Raw genomic sequence first — 27,728 nt, forward strand, 5'->3', positions numbered from 1 at the left:
ACTTGTAATTTCATTGGCTACTTCATCCTCAGTGCTAAGTGACCGTTTTCAGGTCACTTAAGTTTCAGTTTCCTGCCATACCCACTCCTCTCAGCTATATAATTCCCCCCTTTGATGCTCAGACCCATCTAGGATCAAAGAGCATCATCCTGATTTAGGGGTTTATATTTCCACAGGATTATTATATGGGAGGATGTTTTCCTTTCTATAGTGGCCTCCATAATGGTTCTGATAGATCGCAATACCAAGGGAACCAGGCAGGGTAGTATCAAACATGTTCCCAAGACAAGAGCCATCACCCCATCAGGGTCTAGAACCCGCCCAAGGAAGAGAACCAACTTCCAAACAGGTCATTGGGACTCCATCCTCTCCAAGTCTGGACGGGGACATGGGCAATCTTCCTCATTCTGTCTGTGATTTCTTCTGTGACCTTTCCTTCATTGTTAATTTGTAAACAGCAGTTACATTGATTGAATTTTCCACATACACCCCCTTCAGAGGCAAGTAGATAGTCTAAGGCTAGGTGGTTTGGGTATATTGCATTGTGTACCTTTGTGTGCTGCTTGGCCAGTATGTCAAGGGCTCTTGCAGTTTCATTAGTTATAATTTTGACTACCGCCTAGAGCCAAATAATGCAGTTGAGCATATAAATCAGTGCCATAGCCCCAAGATCTGTCTTCTGCCCAAGTGGCAGAACCACAATACTGAATGATTTGCTCAGGAGGCCACTCATCATCTTTCCAGTTTCCAATTTGTAAGTTACCCTGTCGCTTTCTGCTTACTCTTTCCTTGTATATGGAAACTCCCAATTTTTCCCCTTGTGTGAGGGGGAGCAAGAAAAAGAATGGCTGAATTGTGCCCACTACACAGGACCTGAACCAACTTCTGGGTAGCACTGTACAGCTTGCTTCCCACAGATCCAATATAGTCCCCTGGGCACCTGCCAGTCTATGTTTGTGGTGCGACTGTCCCAAGCTTCTTGGAGAGCAGAGAAGTTGGCCAACGGGTGGGACTGTGGTTCCGTGAGGGTTGGCGTTCTCCACTGTTGGGTCTCTTGGGTGGTGTCATTGTAAAACTTTTGCCCTAAACAAGTGAAATCCTCTACCAGGTGGAGAACTTGCCTTTTGGGCAGAAGATACAGTAATTCCTGATGACAGAAGTTTTTAGGAGCCAGACGCTTTTCCTGTGATTAGGGAAGCACTGTCTCATGGAAGGGCTCCTGTGGGTCCTTAGCTTCCCATGGCCAGTGGTCATGGATCCCCCACAAACAACATGAGGTGACATTTAGAGACTGGGCTGTGGACTCAGTTAGTGAGAGGAAAGGTTTTTGGTTTTGATAGCGATAGGAAACTCATTCCACATCTCCTCATAGAAAGAATGAAAGACGGTATGAGGAACTCTCATGGGTGACTGTGATGAGCTTGAAGTGTAGCAGGGTACTGGGGTCATATCCCATTCCATTTATCTTTATACTGACCGTACATCCCTGTTCCCAATCTGAGGGCTTTAATAAAGTAAAATTTATGGGGTTACAAGCACCAAAGGATAGCCATCCCTTTGCAAAGCCCATGAGACACAACTCCAGTAAGGGCAATAATACCAGCCCATGTCATCACAGGGCCAGCCGCCCAGCACATATACTTACCATTTGACATATGAGCTCTCTCCCAGGCTAAGCCTCTACATCCCCCGCTATCTGGGCCTACGTCCGCACATAGATCAAAAAACACTGACACTGGCTTATCAGGTTGAACACCTGGGTACAGTTAACAAGGTCCCTAATTCCCTGTCATATCTCTGAACCTCCAACCATTGCTCATGAGGGTGATAGGTGGGCTGAAGCAGATAGGCTGATTACCATGGGAGCATACCAAATAGATGGTATGGTTATGGGTGCATGATCCAATGACGGTGCCTGCACAAGAGTAATAAGAATAAAAAGCAAAGTTCTGGTGACAACACTTCATGCCTGGGTAGTGTGTATGCATAAATCACAGTTTGTTTAAAGATCCCTGAGGAGAAAATGTGGAGAGGACCCATCATTTAGGAATGGCAGATGATTCCTCAGTTTTCCACCATGCACAAATTAGTCAGCTTCCAGACTGACTAAAGCAAGGCTTTCATCTCACTGCCCAGAGGTAGCTGGAGATCCTGGAGGGTCCTGCCAAGGAAGGGTGTGGACGTTCTAGAGGGTGATCTTGCATGGTGAAGTTAGGATAGGGATGCACTCCCTCTAGAGAGAGGCTGGCTTCACCTGGCTGTGATGGATCCAGGGAACAATTTCTACAACCTTAACTGCAGTGAGGTAGACAAGATAACAACAAAAGGACCCGTCTGATGGGGTTTTAGTGGCTGGACATTCCATTCTTTCACCCAGATGGCATCCCTTGGTTTGTAAGGCTATGTGGGGGTTGTCAGGCTAACAGGAAGTCTCTCCTGGACACAGTCATCGATTTTCCAGAGAGTCGAACCAAGAACCTGCATTTGTTGTTTTAAGGTAAGGTCACGTATTTCTTTGAGGTCCCCTCATATACCCTTGATTAAGGGGGTAGGTGTCCATAAAGGACTTCAAAGGGTGAAAGCCCTGCTCACTTCATGGGACTTGACCTGATCCTTAGTAATGCTGAAGGTAGTAGCCTGAGGTTTCTCCATGAAGTAAGGTGTATAATGTTTCCAGTTGAGGAGGTCTGTGGTGGTAAAGGGCTGGTACATGAATGTCTCCCTCCTCCTTGTATTTGACCATCCTGGTCATAATACACTGGGCCTTGGACCTCCCTCGGGGCATCTGCAGGGTGGTGGGAGTCTGAGGAGGGGAGGGGTCCTTGTGGAGACTGGTTGGATGTCCCTGATTGAATGGGGGCATGGGGTGATAACTGGTGGACTCAGAGTGGGCATGAGGTCCATAGGACTCAGGGAGGTCAGGGGAGTTCAGGTTCCAGAGGCTTCTGGGCCAGATTTTACAGGTGCGACTGTTGCTCAAGCTTCCCCATCTGACATTGAAGGTGAGGGTGCAGAACTTGGAGCCAGTGGCAGAGGTGGATAAAGCGGCAAATAGGGTGGTGGCATTTCTTAGGGCTCCTCGGCTAGCACAGACTCCTTTGATTTCTCTCCACACTTGGAAGTTGCAGCTACCCTAGCTGGCTACAGGTTTCTTCCATCCAAGGTCTTAGCCATGTGGGCCAGCTAAGAATTTCATCCTGCCAGCAATCAATGTAGGGAAACTGATCTGGGTGTCCAGAATTCCCTATAATTACCCTACAAATTTTATTGACTACAATTTTGTCTACCCTTCTGGGGGCCACCCTACACCAAAAGCATGTCAATCTAATTCACAAAGAATCCTAAGCTTATCAGGAGTTAACTTGACTCCATAGTCTCTATTAAATCCCTTTTTAAAGTTTTTAGGCCTACACTCAAAAGGGATACCCTTACTCTGATTTCTGCCCATTTCCTCCCATTAGTAGACATCAAGACAAACACAGAGGGGTAAGGAGAGGTAAGAGGTCCTCTTCTCTGACACAAAAGGAAGAACAATATGCACCCCTTATCAGTGACCTGGATGCGTCCACCAGCTAGGAACTGAACCTACACAGGGTCCTAACTCAACTCACTCACACTTCTGCCCCTCTCCCTTAACCTGAGAGACATGGTTTCACCCCAGACAGAGCTTTTCTGGTATCTCTGGGAGGTGATCAGGCTCCCCTCTGCCTCCCAAAAGCAGGCCTATTATTTGAACCCAAATTCTTACCAGTCTGATCAATGGGGCTCCCAGTTGGTTCCCAAGACTCCTCCAGGTTCCTTTGTGCAACCGAGACTTGCTCCTTGGTGTGCCTGGAAAAGCAACTCCCTCTGTCGGATCAACAGGTCTGTTGGACCTAGTGGGTACAGCTCACCAGATTAGCTGGGGATGCTGAGTCCTGGTGACAAGGAGTGAAAGACACCATCTCTAAATCCTGGACTGAACCTCACAAAGTGTTGCAGGATATTCAGACAGGGAAATGGGACACCCAGGCTTTTCAGGAAGCAACGTTTATTAGCATGCCAGCAGCACCTCAGCAGATTCACATCCAAAGGCTGAGCCCCAGGAACAAAGAGACCTTGCCTTATATTCTCCTGCAAGCAGGTTACAGAGCAAGAAGGAAAGTTTAACTCATATATGGTTATTTGCAATTTCATTGGCTACTTCATCCTCAGAGCTACGTGACCATTTTCATGTTCAATTTCTTTAAGTTTTAGTTTCCTGCCATGCCCTCTCCTCCTTGCTACACTGGTAGGAAGCCAGTCAGCTTTTCCTTTCCTCCCCTTTATGCTCCTGCTTCCTTTTAACTGTCTTGCTAGCTTCCGCTTTGACTTTTTCTGCTCCAGAGGTGTAGGCAGGGAGGTGGAAGTAGCAGGAAGTAGCATAGCTCTTACCTGATTCTGAGGTGACAACTTGACAGCTGCACTTTCTGGATCCAGCAGATGTGTGAGGCTCACCTTTATCTCTGAGCACTTGAGTGGGCCCTTCATAGTCTCCTCCCTTCCATTATATTCTCAGGAACAGCTTATCTTCTAACAAAGGCAAAATCTTCTCTATTCCCACTGACCATTTATTTTTGTCAGCTCCTTTAAAAAGTCCAGCTATGCCTTCAAATTCTTTCTGTTGAGATCCAGTTGCCACTCAGAAAGACCTTTGAGAACAGCACCCTGGAGAACCTACACTAGCTCTTCTCCCTCGGGGTCTGCAGGAAGCATTCACACATCCCTGCTCTTGCAGATTGCATTTGTGCAGCCCTCCCAGAGTGACCATCTCTTTCTCATCAGACCATCTCCTGTCCCCTCCACCAAATCATCTCTTTTCCTTCTGGGCAGGAGTCTGAGTTTGTGTTCCAAACTGTGAGAATTTGTGTTCCAGTTTTGATTGTATGTACCAAAACCTGTTTCCTCAAACTCAAGGCAAGGAGAAGGAGTCCTTCTCTCCACATCTTCAGATCAGCAGCTCTCTACTAGAACACAGATTCTCTTTCCAGACTCCCACTCCTGGCTTTTTTATAGGAGATGAGGAGTTGAAGAGTCGAGCACTGGTTTTTGTCTGCCTCCAAAAACTTGGCATATTGGTCTAGCTTTTCTTAGCTCTTCAGCCAAACCTTCCTTTTTAGCAGCCTGATAACATATCTCTAGAAAGAAAAAAAGTGGAAGTCTTGGGTTTTCTGTAGAGTAAAATAAATTTAAAATATGCAATTACAATTCTTATTCCTTAAAGAATATTTTTCCAGTTTGAAAAATATGGTACTTTTTATGGAAATTCTTCTATCTGTGACCTAATTTATATATTTTTTGTTTTGTTTTATTTAGGCGATGTTGAGAAAAGCTTCGTTTGTTCCAGTGAAGGGTACAGTGAATACAATGAAATAATCAAGTTGTTTCTTTCCTCAGGCAACATGGTAAGGCCACTAACAGCTAGATTACAGTCATCACATTCCCTTTAAGTCCCTGTAAAACTAGTAGCTCTGAACTATTCAAATAACTTGGGGAGGTAAAATTTCTCCATTCCTTTTTAAAGATCACCTACAATAATCTTCATTTTTTAAAATGGACCTGATTTGTCCTTTTGAAGTTTGACAGATGCAGCCTGTTAGAAAAAGAAAATTACCTTACTTGACCTTGAAAAAGAATTTTTCTTGTATAAGAAGCATGACATTATGGTTGTCATTTTAAGTAGAGAAGATATTATCTTTTGATTTTTAAAAAACCTACAACAAAAATAAAATTGCTATGGGGCTATGGATATAACTCAGTGGCAGAATGCTTACCTAGAATGCATGAGGTCCTGGGTTCAATCCCTAGCAGCACCAAAACAGTTAGAAGGAGAAGGAGGAGGGGGAGGGGGAGGGGGAAGGGAAAAGGAAGGGGAAGGGAACAGGGAAGGAAGAAGAAAGAAGGAGGAGGAGGAGGAGGAGGAGGAGGAGGAGGAGGAGGAGGAGGAGGAGAAGAAGAAGAAGAAGAAGAAGAAAGATGATAGCTATGCAGCAAATGCTAACAAAAATAGAAGTTAATAAAAATGCACAGCTTGTCTAAAATATCTGTGGAAAATACAATTGAAACAACAAAAGAGAAAAATATCCCATGAAGACAAATTTATCCCTCAGTCTGCTTTGACTTAGATCCCAGGTTTTTTGCTTTTCTGTTTTTGTTGGGACCGGATTTGAACTCAACAGTTTCACTCTTGCGAAGCTATTGCTCTCCTGCTTGAACGACACCTCCAGTTCATTTTGCTCTGGTTATTTTGGAGATGGGGTCTTGTGAACTATTTACTTGGGCTGGCCTCAAACCTTGATCCTCTGGATCTCAGCCTCCCAAGTAGCTAGGATCATGGGTGTGAGCCACCGGCACTTGGCCCCCAGTCAAGAGTTGTATTTACAACTCTTGTGAAGCACAAGCCCTTTGAGTCAAAAGTGCCCAGCTTATTTGGGATTATATATTATAGGAAAGGAATGGGCTTTAGATGAAGACAGACATGCAAAGTTGGGGTCGAATCTTGGGCCTGCCATTATAGTCTGTATGCTCTGTAGTAGGTTACCTAACCTCCCTTTCATTCAGTGTTTTCTTCTTAAGAAGGGAATTATAACCTACTTCTTGGATAGTTATGATGTAAAAGTTCTAGTAATGGCATTTTTAAAAATGATACCTAACGTTTATAAAGTGTTTATGTATAGAAGACATTTTTCAAAGTGTTTTATATTCATTATGAAATTTAATCTTCACATTTAATTATTTAATAGTGTTTAATTTAAGTAAATACTATTGTCCTTTCTTTCACGATGACCCTGTTAAAAATCACACTTCCTCTCCAAACTTCTTATCCCAGTCTCCTTTCCCTGCTTTGTTCTTGTAATTGACTCTGGATTTATTTTACTCGTTCTGTCTTTCCATGCATCCATCTGCCAATTCACTCACTTCTCCATCTACCCATCCAGTCTCCCTGCCAGTCTCCTTTAGAATATAAATTCCAGGTGACAGGTTTTTTTGTTTTTTTTTTTTTGCATCTATTTAGCACCTGTAATACTGCCCAACTTATAGTAAGGGCTCAGTAGATAATTTGGGAATGGATGTGTAACATGCCCCCTTCCTTTTCATTTACTTGGTTTTTTTAAGACAGGGTCTTGCTATGTAGCCCAGACTGGCCTACAATCTCCAATCCTCCTGCCTCTACCTCCCAAGTGCTGAGATTACAGACACAAGCCACCATGTCAGGCTATTTCTGCGTGTCTTAGAGAAACTAAAACTCAAGTAGAAAATTTGACCAAAGTGCTCTGAACTATTGGGAGAGCCAAGAGATAAAGCTCTTGGTATCTGTCTCACTTATGTCTTCAGTAAAATCCACTATGCATGATTGCTCATCTTCACATACCTTTTTCAAATGAGAAATGGTCAATAAAAATGGAATAAGATGAGCTTTGCTTTTACATTTGCTTTCTTCTTAGTTAGTCACAACTTAATAATTTATTAATAAAATTGTAATTCCTACATGAGAGAGCATGTGGTTTTGATTTTATATTTATTAAATACACAAGAAAATTTTTTCCTGTCATTTTTATGTCAAAAAAAGACTATAATATGGATGAATAGAAGACTATGACATTTACACAATAGATTCCTGAGTTGTGAGGGTGTACTTTTAAAATGGATTTTTATTCCCTAGCTGCTAAAGATGGCAGTCTTTAACCTCATTTACTTTTCACAGGTTTTTCCTTAATTTTAAGTTAATATAATATGCTTCTCTCCATCAAATTGCTATTTTTATTTGTTTTGTTTCTCTCTTTCCTAAAGAAAATCCGCTGCTTTTTCCAATCTGAAAATGAAATTACTTCAAAGGGAATACTGGGTGTATTCACGTCAGGAGGACTTGCTCCCAGCTTGGGAATCCTCAACAGTACATATCATGGTATCTTCCACTTTGATTTAACTTTGGTAATTGTGTTTTCTTTTATTCTGTAATGTGTTACTAATAAAAAGCATATGCTTCCTTATATACTATGTTTTTAGAAGTTAGGTAGTTTAAAAGTTACATCTATATGTATATTTTAAATCCAATAATATAGTATTTTTTATTTTAGTGAAACTTTTAAAAATACATTTTAAACTATTTGCCCACACACTTACTATTTCTTTTGCTCTTCATTCTTTTCTGTAGATATGTTGCCACCTAGTATCATTTTCCTTCAGTCAAAAAAACTTCCTTTAGCATATATATGTATATGCACATTTATATGTGTGTGTGTGTATACATATATTACATATGGTACTGGGGTTTGAACTCAGGGCCTCACACTTGCTAGGCAGGTGCTCTACCACTTGAGCCACTTCCCCAGCCCTTGATTTATTTTTTAATTTTGAGTTAGGAATGTTCTTTATATATTCTACATATAGGTTCCTTATAATGCACATGATTCGCAAATATTTCTTCCATTCTGTGGATTGTTTTCACTTTCTTGATAGTGTTAGATAGTCTATAGATGAGTTGGGGCAATATTGCTGTCTTAATAATATAAATCTTTCATACCATGAACATTGGTTACCTTCCCATTTGTTTAGAACTTCTTTAATTTCATTCAACAATGGTTTATAGTTTTCAGTAATAAGTTTTATACTTTTTCTGTGAAATTTATGCCCAACATTTCATTCTTTTTGTATATTTGTCTTGAATCTTACAGCCTTGATGAACTCATTTACAAGTTCTAATAGATTTTTAGTGGCCACTTGAACCTTTGGAGGATATTTTTGTCAGAGATACAATTTCTGGTTGGCCTCATTGTCTTTCAGCATTTTGAATATGTCATTCAAATGTCACCTGACTCCTTTGTTTCTAAATGAAAAGTTAGCTGTCAATTTTATGATTGTGTATTATGTGTCATTTTTCTCTGGATACTTTTAAGATTTTCTCTTTGTGTTTCCTCACTTGGCGTTCTCTAAGCTTCTTGAGTTGTAAGTTGACAAAATTTTGACAGCTTCCAGCCTCTACTTCACAAACATTTTTTTCCACCCACTTCCTATCTCTTTTCTTGCTATGATCCCAATTTTGCATGTTTTGGAACATGTTATTGTCCCATAAATTTCTAAACTGTCCAGTTTTCTTCCCTCATTTTCCTCCTTTTCCTTTTTTAATTTATTTTCAACAGATGCATAAAAATTTTATATATTAATGGAATACCAACTGGTATTCCAATACACGTATGCATTGTATAATATTTAAATTGGATTAAACATACTATCTTCTCATACCTACCATTTCTTTATGGTTAGAACATTCAAAATCCCTTTTGAGGTCTAGAGTTGTGGCTCAAGTGGTTCAGCACCTGCCTAGCAAGCAGAAAGCCCTATATGCAAACCCCTGTTCCATCAAATGAAAAAAAATCCTTTTTGGAGTATATAATATTTTATTGGTATCCATAGTCACCCTACTTTACGGCCACCCTCTTTCTTAGTACTGGGTGCTTTCACTTACTGTATCTCTAAATTCACACTTTTTTTTTTCCTGTCTCTAATCTGTTAATGGGCCTGTTTAATAAATATTTCACTTCAGTTATTCTACTCTTTGGCCTATTGTTTCCATTGGGTTTTGTATTGCATTTTTATTTCTGTGTTGGAACTCTCATTTATTCCCTCATGAGTACAATGTTTTCTTTAAATCTATGTATACATCTGTGATAAACTTGTTGAATTCATTCTCTGCTACCTGAATTCACTCTGAATCAGTTCATCGTCAGTAGTTTTCTCCTGAATGTCATTACACTTTCCTGTTTCTTTTTGTATCTTGCCATTTGGGGTTGAAAGTGGACATGTTGTAGTGACTCTAGATTCTGTCTTGTTCTGAGAAATTGCTGTTCTTCTTATTCCAAGAGGCCTTTACTGTATTACTTACAGTTCCAGTAGCTGATATTTCTGCCAGGTATTCTAGCTTCCACTGCTTGTTTTCCACACCTGGTCTTCTGGGGGTATCCTCTACACCTGTATAGCACAAGGATTTGGGCTCAGTTTATGTCTAAATCTTAGCGCTCACCTTTGGTGTGGATCTCTTGCTCCTGGGATTTTCCTCTTAAATTTTCAAATGCTTTGCCAATCCCTTGTTCTGAGTTACCAAGCCAGAAATGCTTCAATTTTGTGGTACTGAGGTGACTGCACAGTATTCCATTATTTGGCTACATAATTATATATAACTGATTAACATTTTCAGTCTTATGCTATTATAAACAATGATGCAAAGATATACTTGAATATTTGCTATTTCACTCAGAAATGAGTATAATGTAGGAAGAATTCCTAATGGTGAAATTTCTAGATGAGAGGTATACACATTTGGATGCTTATTTAATTTTCTGTTATAAAAGACTGGGTATAATATGCCAGAGTTATTAAGAATGTGAAATATTGTTTTCTGATGTTTTCTTTATTCAAGGCCAATAATGGGTTTTTCTGGCAAGTTGAGATCCCTAGAGAAAATATCACAAAAAACACAGGTAAGAGTGATCAGAATTAATTCTTTTACTCATGGATCTGGATTGGCAAATTTAGAATAATATTTATTATATTTAAAAAAATATTCATTATCCCATGTAAAGGTCTCCTGTAGTAGCAGGACATACTGAAAATTATTTGCAGTTCATCTGAAATTCAAATGTAACTGGGCTTTCTGCATGTTATCTACCATCTTACGATAGGCTGATTGTTCTGACATATGCAACATTTATACTATCTGTTATATAAAGTAAGCCCTTTTCAAGTTGGAAATTGTAGCACTGAGAAATTGGGCACTAGCAAACTCCACTGAAATTGGCTGAATCTTAAATTTTTGCATGCTGCAATATACAATGTATTGTTTTATTATGGACTCTACTATTAAATGTTGTGTGGCAGTATAGCACTATGTGCTGCTGTACATACCCAGAAGGAAAGAGAAGGAAAGCCAGATTTTAGGAATTATGAGTATTGAGCTAGGGACAAAGTTAGTTGATCTTGAGGCAGGAGGTATTTTACAGAAGTTAAAAATGGCGGAAGATTGTTTTAATATGATGCAGGCAAGAAACAAAATGACTTCACTTAGAGAGAAGAAACATTTTAGTCATGGAACTCAAAGACAAAAAATGCAACCACAACTATAGGAAGGAATTAGAAATAAGAAATAGGAATCCATCCAGAATGCAGGGAGTACTTTCACCCTTACTCTTTTACTTATATTTTCAGTCAATCTACATTTCTTCTTCTTTCTTTGAAGAATGGCTTTCTAAACCTACCTTACCACTGTTGAATTTTTACACATTTTTTCCTAGAGACCAGTCCATTTCCAAACCCTTTAGGCATCTTCAGTGTCTCTACCAGTGTGCCAATTAAATATTCAGACAAAGAGAGTGAGCTAGGGGAATTCCGCAGGCCAGCCCCTCTAGATATGGGAGTAGGGTGTGTCCTAAAGAATGAAGGTTGGGAGAAGGTGAAAGAAGGGCAGAGAAGACAGGAAAGATTCAAAGATGAAAGTCCACATCACAACCTCCAGTGCTATAAGGTGTGATATGGGTTCTATCACTTTTACCCTTCATTCACTTCATTAAAAAAAAAAAAAACCAACCTAATCTTCCTCTTGGAAATTTTTGTGATCTCTGGCAAGGAATTTATTTGAAAATTGTACCCTTTTTGAGCCAGGAGCTAAAGGCTCACACCTGTAATCCTAGCTACTTGGGAGGCTGAGGTCAGTTGGATCACAGTTCTAAGCCAGTACAGGCAACAAGTTTGTGAAACTCCATCTCAATCAGTAGCTGGGTGCAGTGGTGCATGCCTGTCCTCAAAAGCTATACAGGAGGCTGAGACTGGGAAGATCTATGATCTTCCCAGTAGGTGGGGAGGGGTTGTGGTGGTATATGCATTTTATCACAGTGACAACTGGAAGCCTAAAATAAGGGGCTTGAGGTCCAGGCCAGCCTGGGGAAAAAGCAAGACCCTATCTTAAAAATAACCAGAGCAAAAAATGGCTGAAGCTATGGCTCAAGTGATAAGAGCACCTGCCTCAAAAGTGTAAAGCCCTAAGTTCAAACCCTAGTACTGCCAAAAAAAAAGTTGTACCCTTTGTAAAAGTTGTATGGGCAATCATTAATATAAAGATGGAATATTATTATTGTTGTATGAGCTTGATGTAATGTTGACATTAATTTGACCAATGAAGCAGTGGTGATCACATGTTTTTACTTCTGTTGCTTATTTACAAACTTTAATTTCAAAATGTATTGATTCTGAGGTCACCCAGACACAAAAAAAGTAATGCAAGAATGTAAGAATTTGTAGAAAAATGTGATTCTTAGTCTCTCTTTCTCTAGAGATGACCTGCTTTCAGTCTATTCAAAATGTATTCCTTTCTTAATAAACTTTATTATGACTTTCACTACAAAAAATTGTAGGAAAAAACCAAACAAGTTCAGCCTGTCTGACAACTTACTAGACTGAGTTAAAAAAGAAGGGGGGAGGGGTTGTGTGAATAATATAATGCAAAGAAAGACGATCTATGCAGATAGTAATGTGCTAAAATCAGAGAAAAGTGTTTCAACTATATCTTCTCATTCATTTTTTCTTCCTAATCCTATCTCTTTTTTTTTTTTCAGTGCTGGGGCTTGAACTCAGGGTCTCATGCTTGCTAGGCAGGTGCTCTACCACTTGAGACTTTCTGATAGCCCTTTTTTGCTGGGTTTTTTGAGATAGGGTCTCCTTATTTGCCCAGGCTGGCTTTGAACTGTGATCCTCCTGAGCAGCTAATGCTGCGGGCAGGTGTCAAGAGTTCTTGCCTTCATGCGCCAAAGAATGGGCTCATGAGGCAGCTGATTGACTCGTGAGACAACTCAGCACACAAAGTAGGATTTATTAGAGAGAAAGGAAAAGCTGCCCCTAGAGATGGACAGGGAGCCTGGAAAATTTGTAGCTCCCTGTTGTTTACATAGAGGGGTTTTTATTTGGCCCTTTGTTGGGGAGGAGAGTCAGGAGTCAGGGGTGGAGTGGTCTTTTGACAAATCTCTGTAAGAACACACCGTGTTGGGGAGGGGAGGTGTAGGAGTCAGGAGTGGAGTGGTCTTTTACCACATCTCTGCAGGAACATGTACACAGTCCTGTGAAAGCCTCCTGCTTATCAGCCTTGTGGCATTTTGAGGCCTCCCCAGGGTGCCATGACTTGTGAGACTGCATGTCCCTTTACAGGACATAGGGCTCACAGTGCTCTCATGGGGAATGGGGGCACTGGCTCATTTTGTCTTCTGAGCCCCCAAACCCAACAAGTCCCCCCTCTGAGACAAGCACCCAACTGCTGTTGGGGAAACTGTCATCTGGCTAATTCCTGCTGACAGTGGGGTGGAAGGTGTAGGGAATGTGCAGGAGCACACATCTCAGGGATTGACCCGTGTGGTCTCTAGGGAACTCTAATAGAACTGGATGGAGGATTCATGTGTCGGTAGAGGTGAGTGTTCTTTAACTAAGAGCTGGAATTTTATCTTTTGCGTCTGTTGAGATATAAACTTGGAAAGAGCATTTAGTGTACAAGGCCCAAATAGGAGTGACAGAAGAAGCATAAAGAGAGAACCAGCTAGCAGTAACACCCAGGGAGCCCAGCTCTACGTGCTGTCCCAGAAGGACCATGAACTGGCTAATTCCTATCTCCTTTTTGTAATGCATTCTCTTAATTGTCAGGCCATGTCTCTGACCACCCCAGATTTGTTAGTATAAAAGCAACACTCTTTGTCTGTGAAGAGGCATGTTCCACCCTTTCCAGCAGTTAATAGGTAAAGTGTATGCCTGTTTTGGAGCACTACTGATGCTAATGACTCTGCTTGGTCCTGTAAAGCCTCCAAGGACTGTGTAACTTGTTCTATGTCATCAGAAACTTCTTTTGATAATTTTTGATGAGTATGGATTGATGAGGCAATGCCCCCAATGCCAGCACCTATTCCAGCTGTGATCCCCATGACTACTAGTAGGGGAATGATTTGAATGGCTCTCTTTGATTGAGTGTAGGCTGCTAGAGGAATAGGAAGAGATTGGCTGTTAGGGATAATATTGATTTGTGGGATTAGAAAGGCTAGAGTGCAGATTCCCCTCCAATCAGGAGGCAGGCAAGCATAGGCTGTGGTTCCACAAACAAAATAAGTTCCAGGAAAGGGAGAACAATGAGGATGAAATGTTAGATCAATTGACAGAGTTATTTTAACACAAAGCTCTTTAGGAATTTTCCCCAGTGAACTCGACCTATGTAGGCCTTGGAGGCACTGGGGGGCTAGATGGGTCAGCTTTATCTTGGCAATATCAGGTCTTGTTAGGGGAAGGCCCAGTATTTTACCTGGCAAAGTCCCAAGTGAGTCGGTAGCCAAGACCTGTGGAGACTTGGGGAGAGGCCCAGCTAGCAGTTCTCGGCTAAAGAGGGATTTGTATAGTTCAGGAGATGGTGGGTGGAATTAAATAGTCTGTATATCCGGGAGTCTAAGTCATAAGTCCTATTGGGTTGAGGGAGGCTTTCAAGCCGGTTGCTTGGGTTAGACACTGAGCAGACAGAGCCTGTCACTGTAGGGCAAACTGGGTCTACATAACCCCAATAGCTTTCAGTTGTTAAATTTCAAATTGAGTATTTTCTCCCATTTGTATAACAGGAAAGGACTCTGTCTGTTCAGTAACATCTTTGTGGCATATGGGGACAGGCAGAGGTACAGGGACACTGGGACAGTGGTGGGTCTGCAGGGGCTGGAGTCGGGTTATCAAAAGGTTGGCTGTAACTTTAGGAGAAGGGAGGGTCATTATACATGGAGGAAGAGGAACAGGCTGGAATGGAATCTCCAGGAGGCATGGCTGGATAACAGATGTAACAAGAGTCCTATTGTGGCCCCGTTATGTAGGTTTGTCCCCCATGGAGGCAGAAAGTGGGTCCTTGTTTGACACATAAATCAAGTTGATTTCCCCAAGGGGGGGGGGCGGCGATATACTTTGCATCTACAAGGGGCGTAGGAATCCATTGTTACAGGCACATAACATAATCTGTAAGGCACAGATTATGAGAGTAAGTGGAGCATGAGGAACAGGGCACACAGGATGAGGTACCCACCGCTTAAGGCCAATCACTGGAGCCATGTCCACTCAGGGGGAGAGTTTGCCCACAAACCAGCACTCAAGATAAGGGGAATAAGAATGTAAACAACACACAAAAAGAGGGAGAGAGAGAGAGAACATAAGTTATGTGTCCAATGTGGTTCTTTTGAAGAAGTATTTGAGGTCTTCCACTGGTTCATAGGAGTAGGTTAGAGGACCTGAGTGTGGTTTTGGGGTGGGCTCATCAGGCTCCAGTGTCTAATGTTTGGCTTGGGAGATGTGAATCCAGGAATCCAGTCCAGCAACCTTAATTCTTGTGCAGGTAGATAACAAGACAGGGCCCCTCCCAAAGAGCTTCAGAGAGGTCACAAGAGGCATGAAGAAGTTTAACTAAGACCATATCGCCTGGACAAAACAGTGGAGAAGAGTCTCCCCTTGGCTCATCTCATCCCAGCTGAGAAAGAATCTGTTGGAATTTGGCCAGCTTGGTGGTGTGGGACACCAAATTAGCAGTCTCGGTGCCCAGGAGGAGATCATTTTGAAGAAATGGCCTCCCATATAGTACCTCAAACCGTGTCAGACCCAATGAGTTTGGGGTATTTCTGAGTCCGGTCAGGGCCAGTGGTAACAGCCTTGGCCAGGGGAGGTGAATTTCTTCAGCCAACTTAGACAAATGCCTCTTAAGCAGTCTACTGGCTCCTTATCCGAGGATTGGGGTCTCCTGGCACAGTGGAGATGGTATTTGATTCCCAAAGCCTTAGAGATTCCCTGGGTGACTTCAGCTTGGAAGGCCAGATGGAGAGTCAGGGGAACTCCAAATCTAGGGGTAATCTCATTAATTAGGACCTTGATTACCTCCCGGGCCTTTTCAGAGGAACAGGGGAATGCTTCTACCCATCCAGTAAATGTATCTACCAAGACAAGGAGTAAGAGTAATCTAGAGGTTGGGATTCCTGGCAGTCTTCCCCAGGATATGTGCCTCATCTCTGGGTCCCAGGGACAGGCAGGTAGAGTTGTGGAGATTGTTGTACTGGCAAATTTCACATCCCCTGATATCTTGGAGAGTATCTTTGAGTTTTATGCCCTCTAATAATTGACTAGCCAGTGAGAGTCTTATGAATCCTTAAGTGATAGGATTGGTGTAAGGTTTTGAGGACCTTCCATTGGCAACTTTGTGGAAGAAATAGCTTGTCCTCTCAGGAGTTATCCACCATCCCCTACGGTCAAGGTGATACCCCTGCTCAGAGGCCTGTTGGAGTTCAGTGGGTGAGTATTGAGGATGGTCGGGGTGGGGGGGGGAGAAAGGATTAATCCCATAGAAGGGGGTCTTGAACATAAGATTTTTGGGCAGCCTCTTTTGCTGCCATCTTAGCTCTATTGTTTCCTTTTGTTATTTCGTCCCCAGATCGTTGGTGCCCAGGGCAATGGATTACTGCCACCTGCTTTGGGAATAGGGCTGCCTTTAGGAGGTCTAGGACTGCTTGAGAGTGTTTAATGGGAGATCCTGTTGTAGTTAGTAATCCTCATTCTTTCCAAAGATCTGCATGGGCATGGAGGACCAGGAAGGCATACTTAGAGTCTGTATAAATATTGGCACTTTTTCCCTGAGACAGTTGTAATGCCTTGGCAAGAGCTAGCAACTCAACCAATTGGGCTCTAGTGGAAGGAGGCAGAGGCTCAGCCCATAGAGTCTGAGTGAGAGACACCACATCTGCCCCCACCCATCTAATTCCCTCTTGGACTGATGAGCTCCCATCCATGAAGAAGTCTGGATCTGGAAATGGCTGATCAAGGAGATCAGGCCTAGCCAAATAGCATTCAGCTCACGTGAATGTGTGATTGAGCCCTCCTCTGGGGGGAGAAAGGATGCCGGATTTAAAGCTGAACACAGTCCAAGTATTATATCTGGACATTCTAAGAGCTGAGCCTGGTATTTGAGCAGTCTATTATCTGACAGCCACGGTCCCCCTTTTGAGGTTAGGAGTCCTCCCAGATCATGAGGAGTGTACATGGTCAGGGGCCAGCTAAGGATTAGTTTTTGGGCTTCTGGGATTAAGAGAGAGTACTGCCAAGACTCTTAAGCATCTAGACCATCCCTTGGCCACATTGTCTATTTCCTTGCTCAGCTATCCCACTGGCTGTGGGGTGGGCCCTCGGAGCTGAGTGAGTACTCCAAGGGCTAGGCCTCCCTTTTCATATACATATGGCTGGAAACAGTCCTGAGTACGCAAGCTGAGGGCCAGAGCTGATTGGAGTGTCTGTTTGAGAGTTTGGGAAGCCTTTTTTCTCTCTGGGTCCCATTCAAGATAGGACTGAGAGTTTTGTTGACCCTCTTTAAGAACCCTAAGTAAGGGCCTGGGTAAGTCTGCATATCCCAGAATCCAAATATACAGAACCCAGTGACCCCCCAAAAGGCTCACAGCTGGTGCAAGGGCTACCCCAAAATTGGCTTAATCCATTCAGGATTTAAGGAATGGATTTGCCCATCCAGGCTCATGCCAAAGCAGGTAACCTGAGGAAGGCATAGCTGGGCTTTTTCTCTCAAGACCTTGTAGCCTCGAGAGGCCTAAAAGTTTAAAAGGGGTTCAGTTGCTCTGGAAACAAGAGGCTCAGTGGACCCGCACAAGAGTAGGTCATCAACATACTACTGGAGAAGGGTGACTCCTGGGTGTTGCCAGTCTATTAAGTCTCTGGTTAGGGCTTGCCCAAAGAGGTGGGGCTATCTCTGAAGCCCTGAGGCAACACTGTCCATGTCAGCTGTTCTGAAGGATTGGTGGGGTCCTCAAAGGCAAACAAGGGCTGGCTATCAGGATGTAAAGGGATGCAGAAGAAGGCATCCTTTAGATCTAGGCACAGAGTAGTATTGAGCTTCTGGGGGTATCTGAGCCAATAGAGTATGGGGGTTGGGGACGATCAGATGAAGGGGAACGACAGCCTCATTAATGAGTCAGAGGTCCTGAACCAACCTCCGTTTATTTGCCCCTTACGGACAGCAAGAATAGAAGTGTTATAGGAGCTTGAGCATTCCACTAAAATTCCCTGCTGTTTTAGGGAGTTAATAATGGGCAATATACCCTGCTGCTCTTCAGGTTTTAGGGGATATTGTTTTTGATGGGGGAGTTGTAGGGAGGTCTTTTTTTTTTTTTAATTCATATGTGCATACAATGTTTGGGTCATTTCTCCCTCCTCCCCCCAGCCCCGTCCCTTGCTCCCCACCCCACCCCCTCGCTACCTGACAGAAACTATTTTGCTCTTATTTCTAATTTTGTTGTAGAGAGAGTATAAGCAATAATAGGAAGGACCAAGATATAGTTGAGATAAGGACAGCTATACAGGGAGTTGACTCACATTAATTTTCTGTGCATATGTGTTACCTTCTAGGTTAATTCTTCTTGATCTAATGTTTTCTCTAGTTCCTGATGGGGGGAGGTCTTTTAGCTTTGTTTGTACAGGAAGAGCAACTTTTGCTTAACCAACAGTTGTACCATCAGTCCAAACTGTGGGATCTACCTGTTCTTCAATGAATGGAAAACAGAAGTATTCCCCAGGGGAAAACAGAATTTGGACTTTAAGCTGGGAGAGTAAGTCTCAGCCCAGCAGGGTTATTGGAGTTTCAGAGACCATGAGGAAAGAGTGACAGAAGTGGAGATTCCCCCAGGAGCAGGCCAGTGGATGGGTGAAATAAGGCTCAGGAAGCTGGCTAGATCTGCCCCAAACAACTATTTTATCTTTGGACCTGGGACCTGGAGAGCAAGGGAGGACAGAGAAGTGGGCTCCATGGTCCAGAAAGAAAATGCCCTTTCACTTCTCTGTCATTATGGTAACCCAAGTCTTCTCAGTTTTGATATCAAGGAGTAGAACCTGGCCAGGAAGCCCCAGGACCCATCAATCCAAGGAAGGTGGCACCCCGCCTTCAGTCTGGAGATGGGGGCACTTAGACCACCAATGGTTGCATGGTCCTGGAGGGGGCCAGGGCTGTCTCCCAGGCTGCCCCCCTCTTTGACACTCTCTACAGAAGTGTCCTTCCTGTCCGCATTAGGAGCGTGTCCTGGGAGTGGGACCCTGTTGGGTGGGGAACTCCCTGAGTGCAGCAATAAGGTCCTGGCGTTTTTTATCCTTATCTCTCATTTTAGTTAGGTCCCAGTTGTAATACACTGAGGTGGCAGGGTGCATCAGTTGATCCAAAGATCTTTCTCCTTCGGCTATCGTCTTTTGAAGTTTTCTACAGATGTCAGGTGCCAATTGAGTAAAAAAATTATCCTTGAGGAGAACCTCCCCCACCTGTGACTCTGGGTCCACAGTGGTATGTTTTTGAATTGCATTCTTAAGACTCCGTAAAAAAGCAGAGGGAGATGCATCAGGGCCCTCTGTACAGTAGTCACTTGGGAATATTTTAGTGGCTTGACCTCAGCCCTTCACTACTAGATAGATAAGTGATGTCTCCTCCATTCATCCCCTGGATTGTTTGGGTCCCAGTGGGGCTCTGCTTGGAGAACTGCTTGTGCCTCTGTTGACATCTGGGTCATCTCTATTCCCTCACTCCCTGGGGCTGGGGACAAAGGGGCCCATTGGAGGTGAAAATCATCTCCTATTTGGGTGGCCTGAGCCAAAACTCGTTGCTTTTTAAGGGAGGTGAGGGTTTAGTCCAGAAAGAGCATGACATCCTTCCAGGCCAAGAAATAGGTTTGAATTATGGTGATAAAGGCCTGGATGTATTGATCAGGATTGTTTGTATAGTTGCCCAGGTCCTTTTTCATCTCTTTTAGGTCTGACAGTTGAAATGAAACATAGATCCTACCTCTCCCTACCACTCCCTGTTGTAAGGGATAGTACCCGTGTGGAGGCCCAGGATAGTTAGGTGGCAAGGGAGGGGTTGTGGCTGTTAACTGGGGAGGATCTTTTGATCCCTCATTTTGGCTCTGGGGTGTTTGTAAGGGTTTTTGGCCCTGAGTTTCTTTAGGAGCCTGGGGGTTGCAGACTATAGCCATGATCCGGACATCCAAATGGCACTTGTTGAGCCATTCTGGATGGTCTCAGAGAGAAAAGAAAAGCTGGGCATAGGGAATTTCAGTCCATTTTTCCTCCCTTCTACAAAAAAAAATCTAATTGTAGGTTGGTATTATAATGTATAGAGCCCTCAGGGGGCCACCTCTCTTGATCTCCCAAAGGATATTTGGGCCATGACTCAGCACAGAGAAAGGTGCAGGTCTTCCTCTTAAGACTGTTAAGGTCTAGGTCCTTCCAGTGTTTCAATAGACAAGCCAGTGGGGATCTTTCAGGAACCGAGGCCAGGAGACTGGAAGGAGCAGATCCCATTTACAAGGACAAAGAACTCACATTCAGAGTCCCTGCCTATTCAGCATCCCAGTGGGGGCTGACTGAATGACAGTGGGCATCCACATGATGTCGTGATTCCCTTCTGCCACCTGTGGCTAGGACTGATTCCAGCCACCCTACCAAAGCCACTAACTGATGAGTTAGTTGCCTTGTCTCCTTATCGTATATCCTAAACATTTGAGATGCTTCCACCAAAAGAAGCAAGCCAATTCAAATAGGACCCTATGAATAAATGGACTGATAACCACAATAAAGGCTCTGTACATGAGGGGAGAGGGCTGATAACATGTCTTCTTTTCTTTGGGGAGGTATAGTCCAGGAGGGCCCCAAAAGGGGATGTTATACTTAAAAGGGTGGAAGGGGTGCCCCTCTTCCTCCCAGGAGCATTCTCCCAGACAAGCCCAGAGCAAAGGGCAGGCCACAATGGCAATGACAAATTCCCTAGTATCTTCCCTAATCATCACACAATCATGACCCTTGGTCCAAGGAGGGTGGTGGAGTAAATGCTGGAGGAAGTCAAAGAAGTCATAAAAAGACAGAGAGCACAGTCCCTATGGGAAGGCGGGGTCACAGTAAGGACAGAGACAACTTAGGAAGTGGCAAGAGGACTGAGGGAGCTTTTGTTCCCAAAGGTCCAGGAAGAAAGTTTGCCTCCTCTAGCAAGGACAGAAGGGGCGACTTGACATCCTAGCTGAGGGAGGGGGAACAGAGTCAAGAGACATGACACACACTCAAGGGATTAACGATTAGGATTAGGTGTGCTTTCAGGTTGCTCCCACTAAGTGGTACTAGAACACTGTCAGCCACACAAAATCTCCACTCTCAGGTCACTGCCTCTGGCAGAGGGAGGTACCAACAGGTGGGGAAAGAAGAAGAATGCTAGGTGCGGAAACCACACAGGCCTCCTCCAACATAGCATAAGGTGTACCTGAATAAACCCCAGGCATGGTCTCGACTTGCAGGGAGGGAGCAGAAAGCACCCCCAGAGCCAGAATCGCTGTGAGGCCAAAGTTGGCTAGGAGCTGTTGTTCTGATACTGTAACGGAAAAGTCCCTCAGGAAGACAGGAACAGAGAGAGCAACAAAGGAGTAACACAGGGAAGTCTGCTTTCAGCTAGTCCTCAGCAGGGGATTTCCCCAGCAGGAGTATCCAGCAAGGCACCAGGGGCTCATGGTCGCACCTTAGGCAAACTCCTGCTGGTTTGGTGCTCAGTCATACTGACCTTGGTTCAGGAGAGGTGTCCCTCCATGCAGCCACCAAAAATGTTGTGGGCTGCTGTCCAGAGTTCTTGCCAAAGAATTGAGGCAGTGGGTTGACTCGTGAAACAAAGAGGTCAGCACACAAAGTAGGATTTATTAGAGAGAAAGGAAAAGCTGCCCCTAGAGACAGACAGGGAGCCTGGAAAATCAGTAGTTCCCTGTTGTTTACATAGAGGGGTTTTTATTTGGCTCTTTTTGTTGGGGTGGGGGTTAGGAGTCAGGGATGGAGTGGCCTTCTCATATATCTCAGTAAGAACACACTCTGCTGGGGAGGGGAGTCAGGAGTCAGGAGTGGAGTGGTCTTTTACCACATCTCTGCTGGAACATATACACAGTCCTGTGAAAGCCTCCGGTTTATGGGCCTTGTGGCATTTTGAGGCCTCCCCAGGAGGCCTTGTCTTGTGAAACCATCCATTCCCCTACAGGATTTGGGGCCCACAGTGCTCTCATGAGGGATGGGGCGCTGGTTCATTGTTGTCTTCTGATCCCCCAGACCCAACACTAGGATTGCAGGCATGAGGCACCAGCACCCACCTCTGAACTTTTCTTTGATGAGTACTTTTTAAATAATATTATACCAGTTCACATGAAAGTCATAATTTGTTTTGCCAAGCCACAACAGCTCTAGGAAAGAAATTATGATCTAAACTATTAGTATCTTAATTCATTGCTGTGGTGGTAAAAATCACTTCATAGTTCTTTAATATTTTATCAGCAAAATGTTTGTAGGAAAATGTGAGAAACTTAACACATAAGTATAGTCGAAATGGTTGCAAAAGGAAAGTTACCACTGTTGGTAATGCTCATAGATCCTTAAATTTCATCAACACAATATGTAAAAGGAGTTGACTGTGTGTCTTTTGTTTGCAGATATTGCAGCTACAGAAGAATGGTTAGTAAGGCTCACTTTACATCAAGGGTTAGATATTTATACTACGGAAGGAACCTTATTGGATCTTGTTCGAGGTAAATGCCAGAAGATAGAAGTGAAATGGAATTCATATATTCTTTCAGCAACCTTTTTGGTTTTTGGCAGTACTGGGGCTTGAACTCAGAGCCTCACACTTGTTATACAAGCACTCTACCACTTGGGCCACACCCACAGCTCTTCAACAAACTTTGATGTTTACTGTATTCCAAACTCTGAGACCTGGATGATCACAACTTGATGGGGGCAAACAACAAATTAAATATATGTGGGTAATTGTTAATAAAGGTTTTCATGGAGGGATATAGAAATATGGAAATATACATACATATACATTTTTTTACTATAGCCATCTTGGTGTCATGCTAAAAAAGTTTATATAAACTTAGTAAGATGCATCTTTGTTAGATATTGTTGACTGCCTCAGTCTTTTTATGAGGATCACCAATAAAATATCTTTCTCAGCCTTAGTAAAGGCAATCTTGTTATTTTTGGAGACATTGCCCTGCTGTGTAACCTAGGCTGTCCTCCAACTCATGATCTTCCTGCCTCATCCTCCCAAGTGCTGGGATTATAGGCATTCACTGTCACACCCAGCAGAACAGTTGGTTTTTATAAACTAAAAATTAGGTTTTTTAAAGCTCAGGAGTACTGAGTGATATAACTGATTAGGCTTCTCTTTTTCAATTGTCTGATTGCAAATTAATAGCCAGTTTTTGGATCACTAATAGCACTGTAGCATTATTTTAAAAAAAAATCTCAGCCCTGGATCTTGTACATCTTTACCTTCTTTTTTTTATTTGCTCTTATGCTATGTAGAATGCAGAATAAAAACAGTACATTTTATGAAAAGGGTCACCTGGGGAGCCTTGTAAAAATTAAGGATGTCTCAACTCCACCTTATACCAATTAAAATCTGATCTCCACATTTGTAGTTTTGGAACTCTTCCAACATGACTGATGTACAATAAGGACTGAGAAGTGCCTTTGTGGAATATGGGTTGCATGTGTGCTTAAGAGATATGTACAAGCCTATTTAATGCACTACTCTTTGTAATAAGACAGAACTTGAAACCATGTAAGTAAATAAGGAAAAAACAAAAACATGTTAGTGTAATCCTTAAAATGAAGGAAACAGACCCAGATATAGCAGCAAGAACCAAGCTCAAAGACATTGAGTGAAAAATCAATCAATGCCTGATCTCCCTCAGGCAATCAAGCTGGGATGGTTATTACTTACTGCAATGTTGAAGACATGGGGGAATAGTAGAACATGAGGGAGTGTGGAAGTCAAGGGGAAAAATGAGGGGTGTGCTTACAAATCTTTACTCACTGCTAAACTCAAAGGAAATGTTTAAAACTCTTGTCCCCAATGCTCTAGATCCAATACAAATCCCAAGCCACTCATCTGTTTTCCATCTCCTGATCTCACTGCTCTTAAATGTGGTCACCAATGTTAAGACTTTCACATTGGACACCATTTGGTCTCCTTTTGAGCTTCTCAACAACAGTCAACACGTTTAATCATCCCCTGGATCTTATAAGGCTTAAAATGCAATCTGACTCTGAGAGCTTGTTTGTCAAGTCAGTGCAATCATATTCCAGCTTTAAGCTCCAATCCCCTGACCTCTAAGATCTGGATGTGAGCAGCCCGCAAACATATGCTACCCAGGGAAAAGTCAACCACTTTGTCCCAGGTGTCTCTGAGTTCCTCAGTGCCTGGCTGGCGAGTTAGTTTCCGTTCTACCGTTTGGTTTTGCATCATGCTTCTCTCCCTTCTGGGCCGTAGCTGGCTTCACTGTCAGTGCAGATGGGAACTTTACTCCCTTTCTTGCTTTGCACAAAGTGAGAGAAATCACATAAACTCTTTGGGGTGGTAGATCTTACTGAAAGCTGGGGGAAACACAATTACACTGCGGAATATAAACAGCTAAAGAATTGAGTTTTAAATAGTAAAGAATTGTAAGCACTTATGTAAATATCACAATGTATTCCCCTCTACAACTATTATTTGCTAATAGAATTTAAAAAAAAAAGAATTGAGCATTAGATATCTCAGTTCTTAAAGTCCTTTAAAGGCTGAAGATGTGGCTCAAGTGATGGAATGCCTGCTTTGTGAGTACCTGCTTTGCAAGCATGGGTTCAAACCCCAGTCCCACCACCAAAAAAATAAAAAGTCCTTTGATTATTTTTCAAATTCTTTCAAGCTGCCCTGGCTTTTTGTACCTCTTTTTTTTTTTTTGGCAATACTAGGGTTTGAATTCAGGGATTCACACTTGCTAGCCAGGTGCTCTACCCTTGAGCCACTCCACCAGCCCATTTTTTATACTCTTTATTCTCATTACTTTTTCAGAAGAAAAAAGTTTCTTCTGAAATTTCTGAACAAGAATTTTTGTCCTCAATCTTTTTCTTCCCTGAAAAATCCTCCTTTTTCTATGCATAAAAATTTGATGTTAGCTCCAACCCATTGCATATCCATGAGTTGAATTCTAACAAGGATTGTTGTCCACCTTAGTCAGCTGAGAGTGTGGTTTCATCTAGTTCTAGTGAAACCAGAACTCTGCTGGAGCACCCAAGGGGAGCCTCACACATCTAGGGATTTATGAAAGGCTTCCAGAGAGGATAATGTCCAAATGGAGACCAGAAAGAAAAGGTTGAGAGAAAAACAGATATTGTAAAGATTCTTAAGCTACAGGCTAGAAAAAAATTAAAGCAAAAGAACTGAAAGGTACCAGACCCCGTGTGAAAGACTTCACAGCTTGTGCTGCTAATTCAGCTTGTGCAGGGTTGAGGATGTCTCCCATCTGACTGTCTTTTCCTGCTTGGTCCACTCCCAAATTCTTTCTCTATTCCAGAAACCCTTCTGTGTCTCTTAGCCACTGTTCCCCACTGCTATTGTGGATTTATTCTCATTCTTATTTATCTACTCCTGCTTTGATGAGATTGGGGGAGAGAGCAAAAAGTAAATGTGGGTTTGTTGAAACAGAAACTGTTCTCTAAATTGTGAATGTGTGTATCTTGGGATCCAGCAGTTCCATTTCTAGGGATAGAGCCTGTGACAATTGACGTTTTTCAAACATGGCCACCTGCTCTTCTGCAGTGTGACCTGGCCAGTTAACACAGAGGAAGTTAGACTTTCGCTCCTTCTCTGGAAAATAAGAACTGACCTATTCTTAACTGATAAGTGAGGACATACCACACCCATTTTTGAGCTAAAGAACAGTTGCATTTCATAGTTCCTAAATTATTTAAAGGAAAGTAGTGCTGCTCCACTTTCAAGAATGTGGCTTCAATTTAAACACCAAACTTTGACTTCCACAGAACCTATTCTTCAGTGGACCCTTGGGACAAAACTGTCCCTAACACAGATCAGTGAATTGTATCCACACGTGGTAGATCTCAAAGTGGCAAAGTGCCCCTGTGCCAATGATGTAGCATTACTGGGCTTCGTTTTGAATTCAACATATAATGGTAAGTTCCCAGGGTTGCTGAATGTTAATGGTGCTGTTTTAACTGTTGGTACAAACTAAGTGTATAAACAGAGTGGACTAAAAATGTTTCCTTAAAATACCTGTGAATTTACTCTTTGTCACTCCACCTTCTCTACTTGCAAGTATGTAATGCTAAGAATATTTTTTCCAGTGAGTTCCATGGCTTTTTACCACATTAATAGTGACTTATATATCTCTCTTAACTTTGTTTATCTTCTGCCCTCTATTAGCATGTTACTTCTTCCCAGAAATTATTCGTTGTTTCTAATCCATCTGATATTTCTGCCATATATAAATAGGTATTGTTTTCCCAAGGTACCACATTATTTTATATATTATGTATGTATTTTCCCATGACTGTTATAAAATCTAACAGCATATGGAGGAAAAATCGACTGCTTTTCTCTGTATTCTGATTTACAACACTTCTGACATCAGACGTGTGGATTTTCCACACCGAGCAATTCTCCAGCTCTCTGCAGACATCATGTGGCTGTCCTGTGATTTGGTTAGCACTGCCCCCCAACAGGTTAAAGGCTCAGTCCCACAAGACTGCACCTCACTTCAGATGCCAGTTGCAGGTTCCAGATTATGGCCTATACTTCTAACTAACCTGCTATAAATCAGAGAGCTCCCATGACCTACTTCTTGGGTTCAATAACTTACTACAACAGCCTACAGAACTCAAGGAAGCATACACTTACATTCAACAATTTATTATAAAGGACATTACAAAGGATGCAGATGAACATCCAAAGAGGTATATAGGCAGGATCCAGAAGGGCCCCAAACACAGGACCCTTCAAAAGGGTCATCAACCTGGAAGCTCACCAAAGCCTGTACTTTAGAGATTTTTATGGAGGCTCCCATCACACTGGTGTGATGGATCATTAATTCAGTCTCTAGCCTCTCTCCCCTTCCTGAAGGATGGCATGTGGGACTGAAAGTTTCAAGCTTCAAATTATGGTTTGGTTTTTCTGATGACCAGCCATAATACTAAATTTATTGTGAGCCCATCAGAAGAACAAGATGGTCTTGTCACCCAGGAACTTCTAAGGGATTTAAAAGCTTTGTATCAGGAACCAGAGATAAAGACAAAATATATGTTTCTTATTATGTATCATATCACACTACCATAATGCAGTTTAACTGCTAATAAGATTTGTCTGATTGTTTTTCCTAGGTCATTTATGACCCAGTCATCAGTTCCAACTGATATGAAGGTCAAAATAAAAACAAAAAAGATTAAAAACTAAGAAACAAAAATTTTATATTCATAGATAATATGTATATGTATGTAAAAAATCTCAAAAGATCTATAAACAATCAGAACAACTATGAGAGTGCTACAGGATGTGGAATATAATAAAAATATATTTTAAAAAACACCTACTAATTCAAGATTCTAATTCTATCTTTTTTTTCTTTTCAAGGTTCTGGGATTCAAACCCAGGGCCTATGCATGCCAGGCACGTGCTCCACCACGTAACATTCCCAATCCCAAAATTATAATTTTTAAATCTTATTCATGGAACTGGTGATGTAACTGAGTGACAGAATGTTTGCTTAGGGCACACAAAACCCTAGTTTGAACCCCAGTGCCTGAAAAAAAAAACAAATCCAACTCATGAG

The 27,728-nt window shown here is 42.5% G+C and overlaps 1 protein-coding gene across 1 annotated transcript in view; it reads left to right on the forward strand.

Moving 5' to 3' along the window:
• The first annotated feature begins 2,893 nt into the window (after positions 1–2,893).
• The window catches only part of Catsperb (cation channel sperm associated auxiliary subunit beta), a 134,280-nt gene continuing 109,445 nt past the window's right edge, over positions 2,894–27,728 (forward strand). Inside the window, exons 1-6 of the mRNA XM_074066957.1 lie at positions 2,894–3,002; positions 5,335–5,423; positions 7,810–7,950; positions 10,436–10,496; positions 22,548–22,643; positions 25,927–26,076. Of these exons, the coding sequence (XP_073923058.1) occupies positions 2,894–3,002; positions 5,335–5,423; positions 7,810–7,950; positions 10,436–10,496; positions 22,548–22,643; positions 25,927–26,076 (646 nt within the window). The remainder of the gene's footprint in view (positions 3,003–5,334; positions 5,424–7,809; positions 7,951–10,435; positions 10,497–22,547; positions 22,644–25,926; positions 26,077–27,728) is intronic.

This window comes from Castor canadensis, chromosome 3 (assembly GCF_047511655.1).
Source record: "Castor canadensis chromosome 3, mCasCan1.hap1v2, whole genome shotgun sequence".
Taxonomy (NCBI): domain Eukaryota; kingdom Metazoa; phylum Chordata; class Mammalia; order Rodentia; family Castoridae; genus Castor; species Castor canadensis.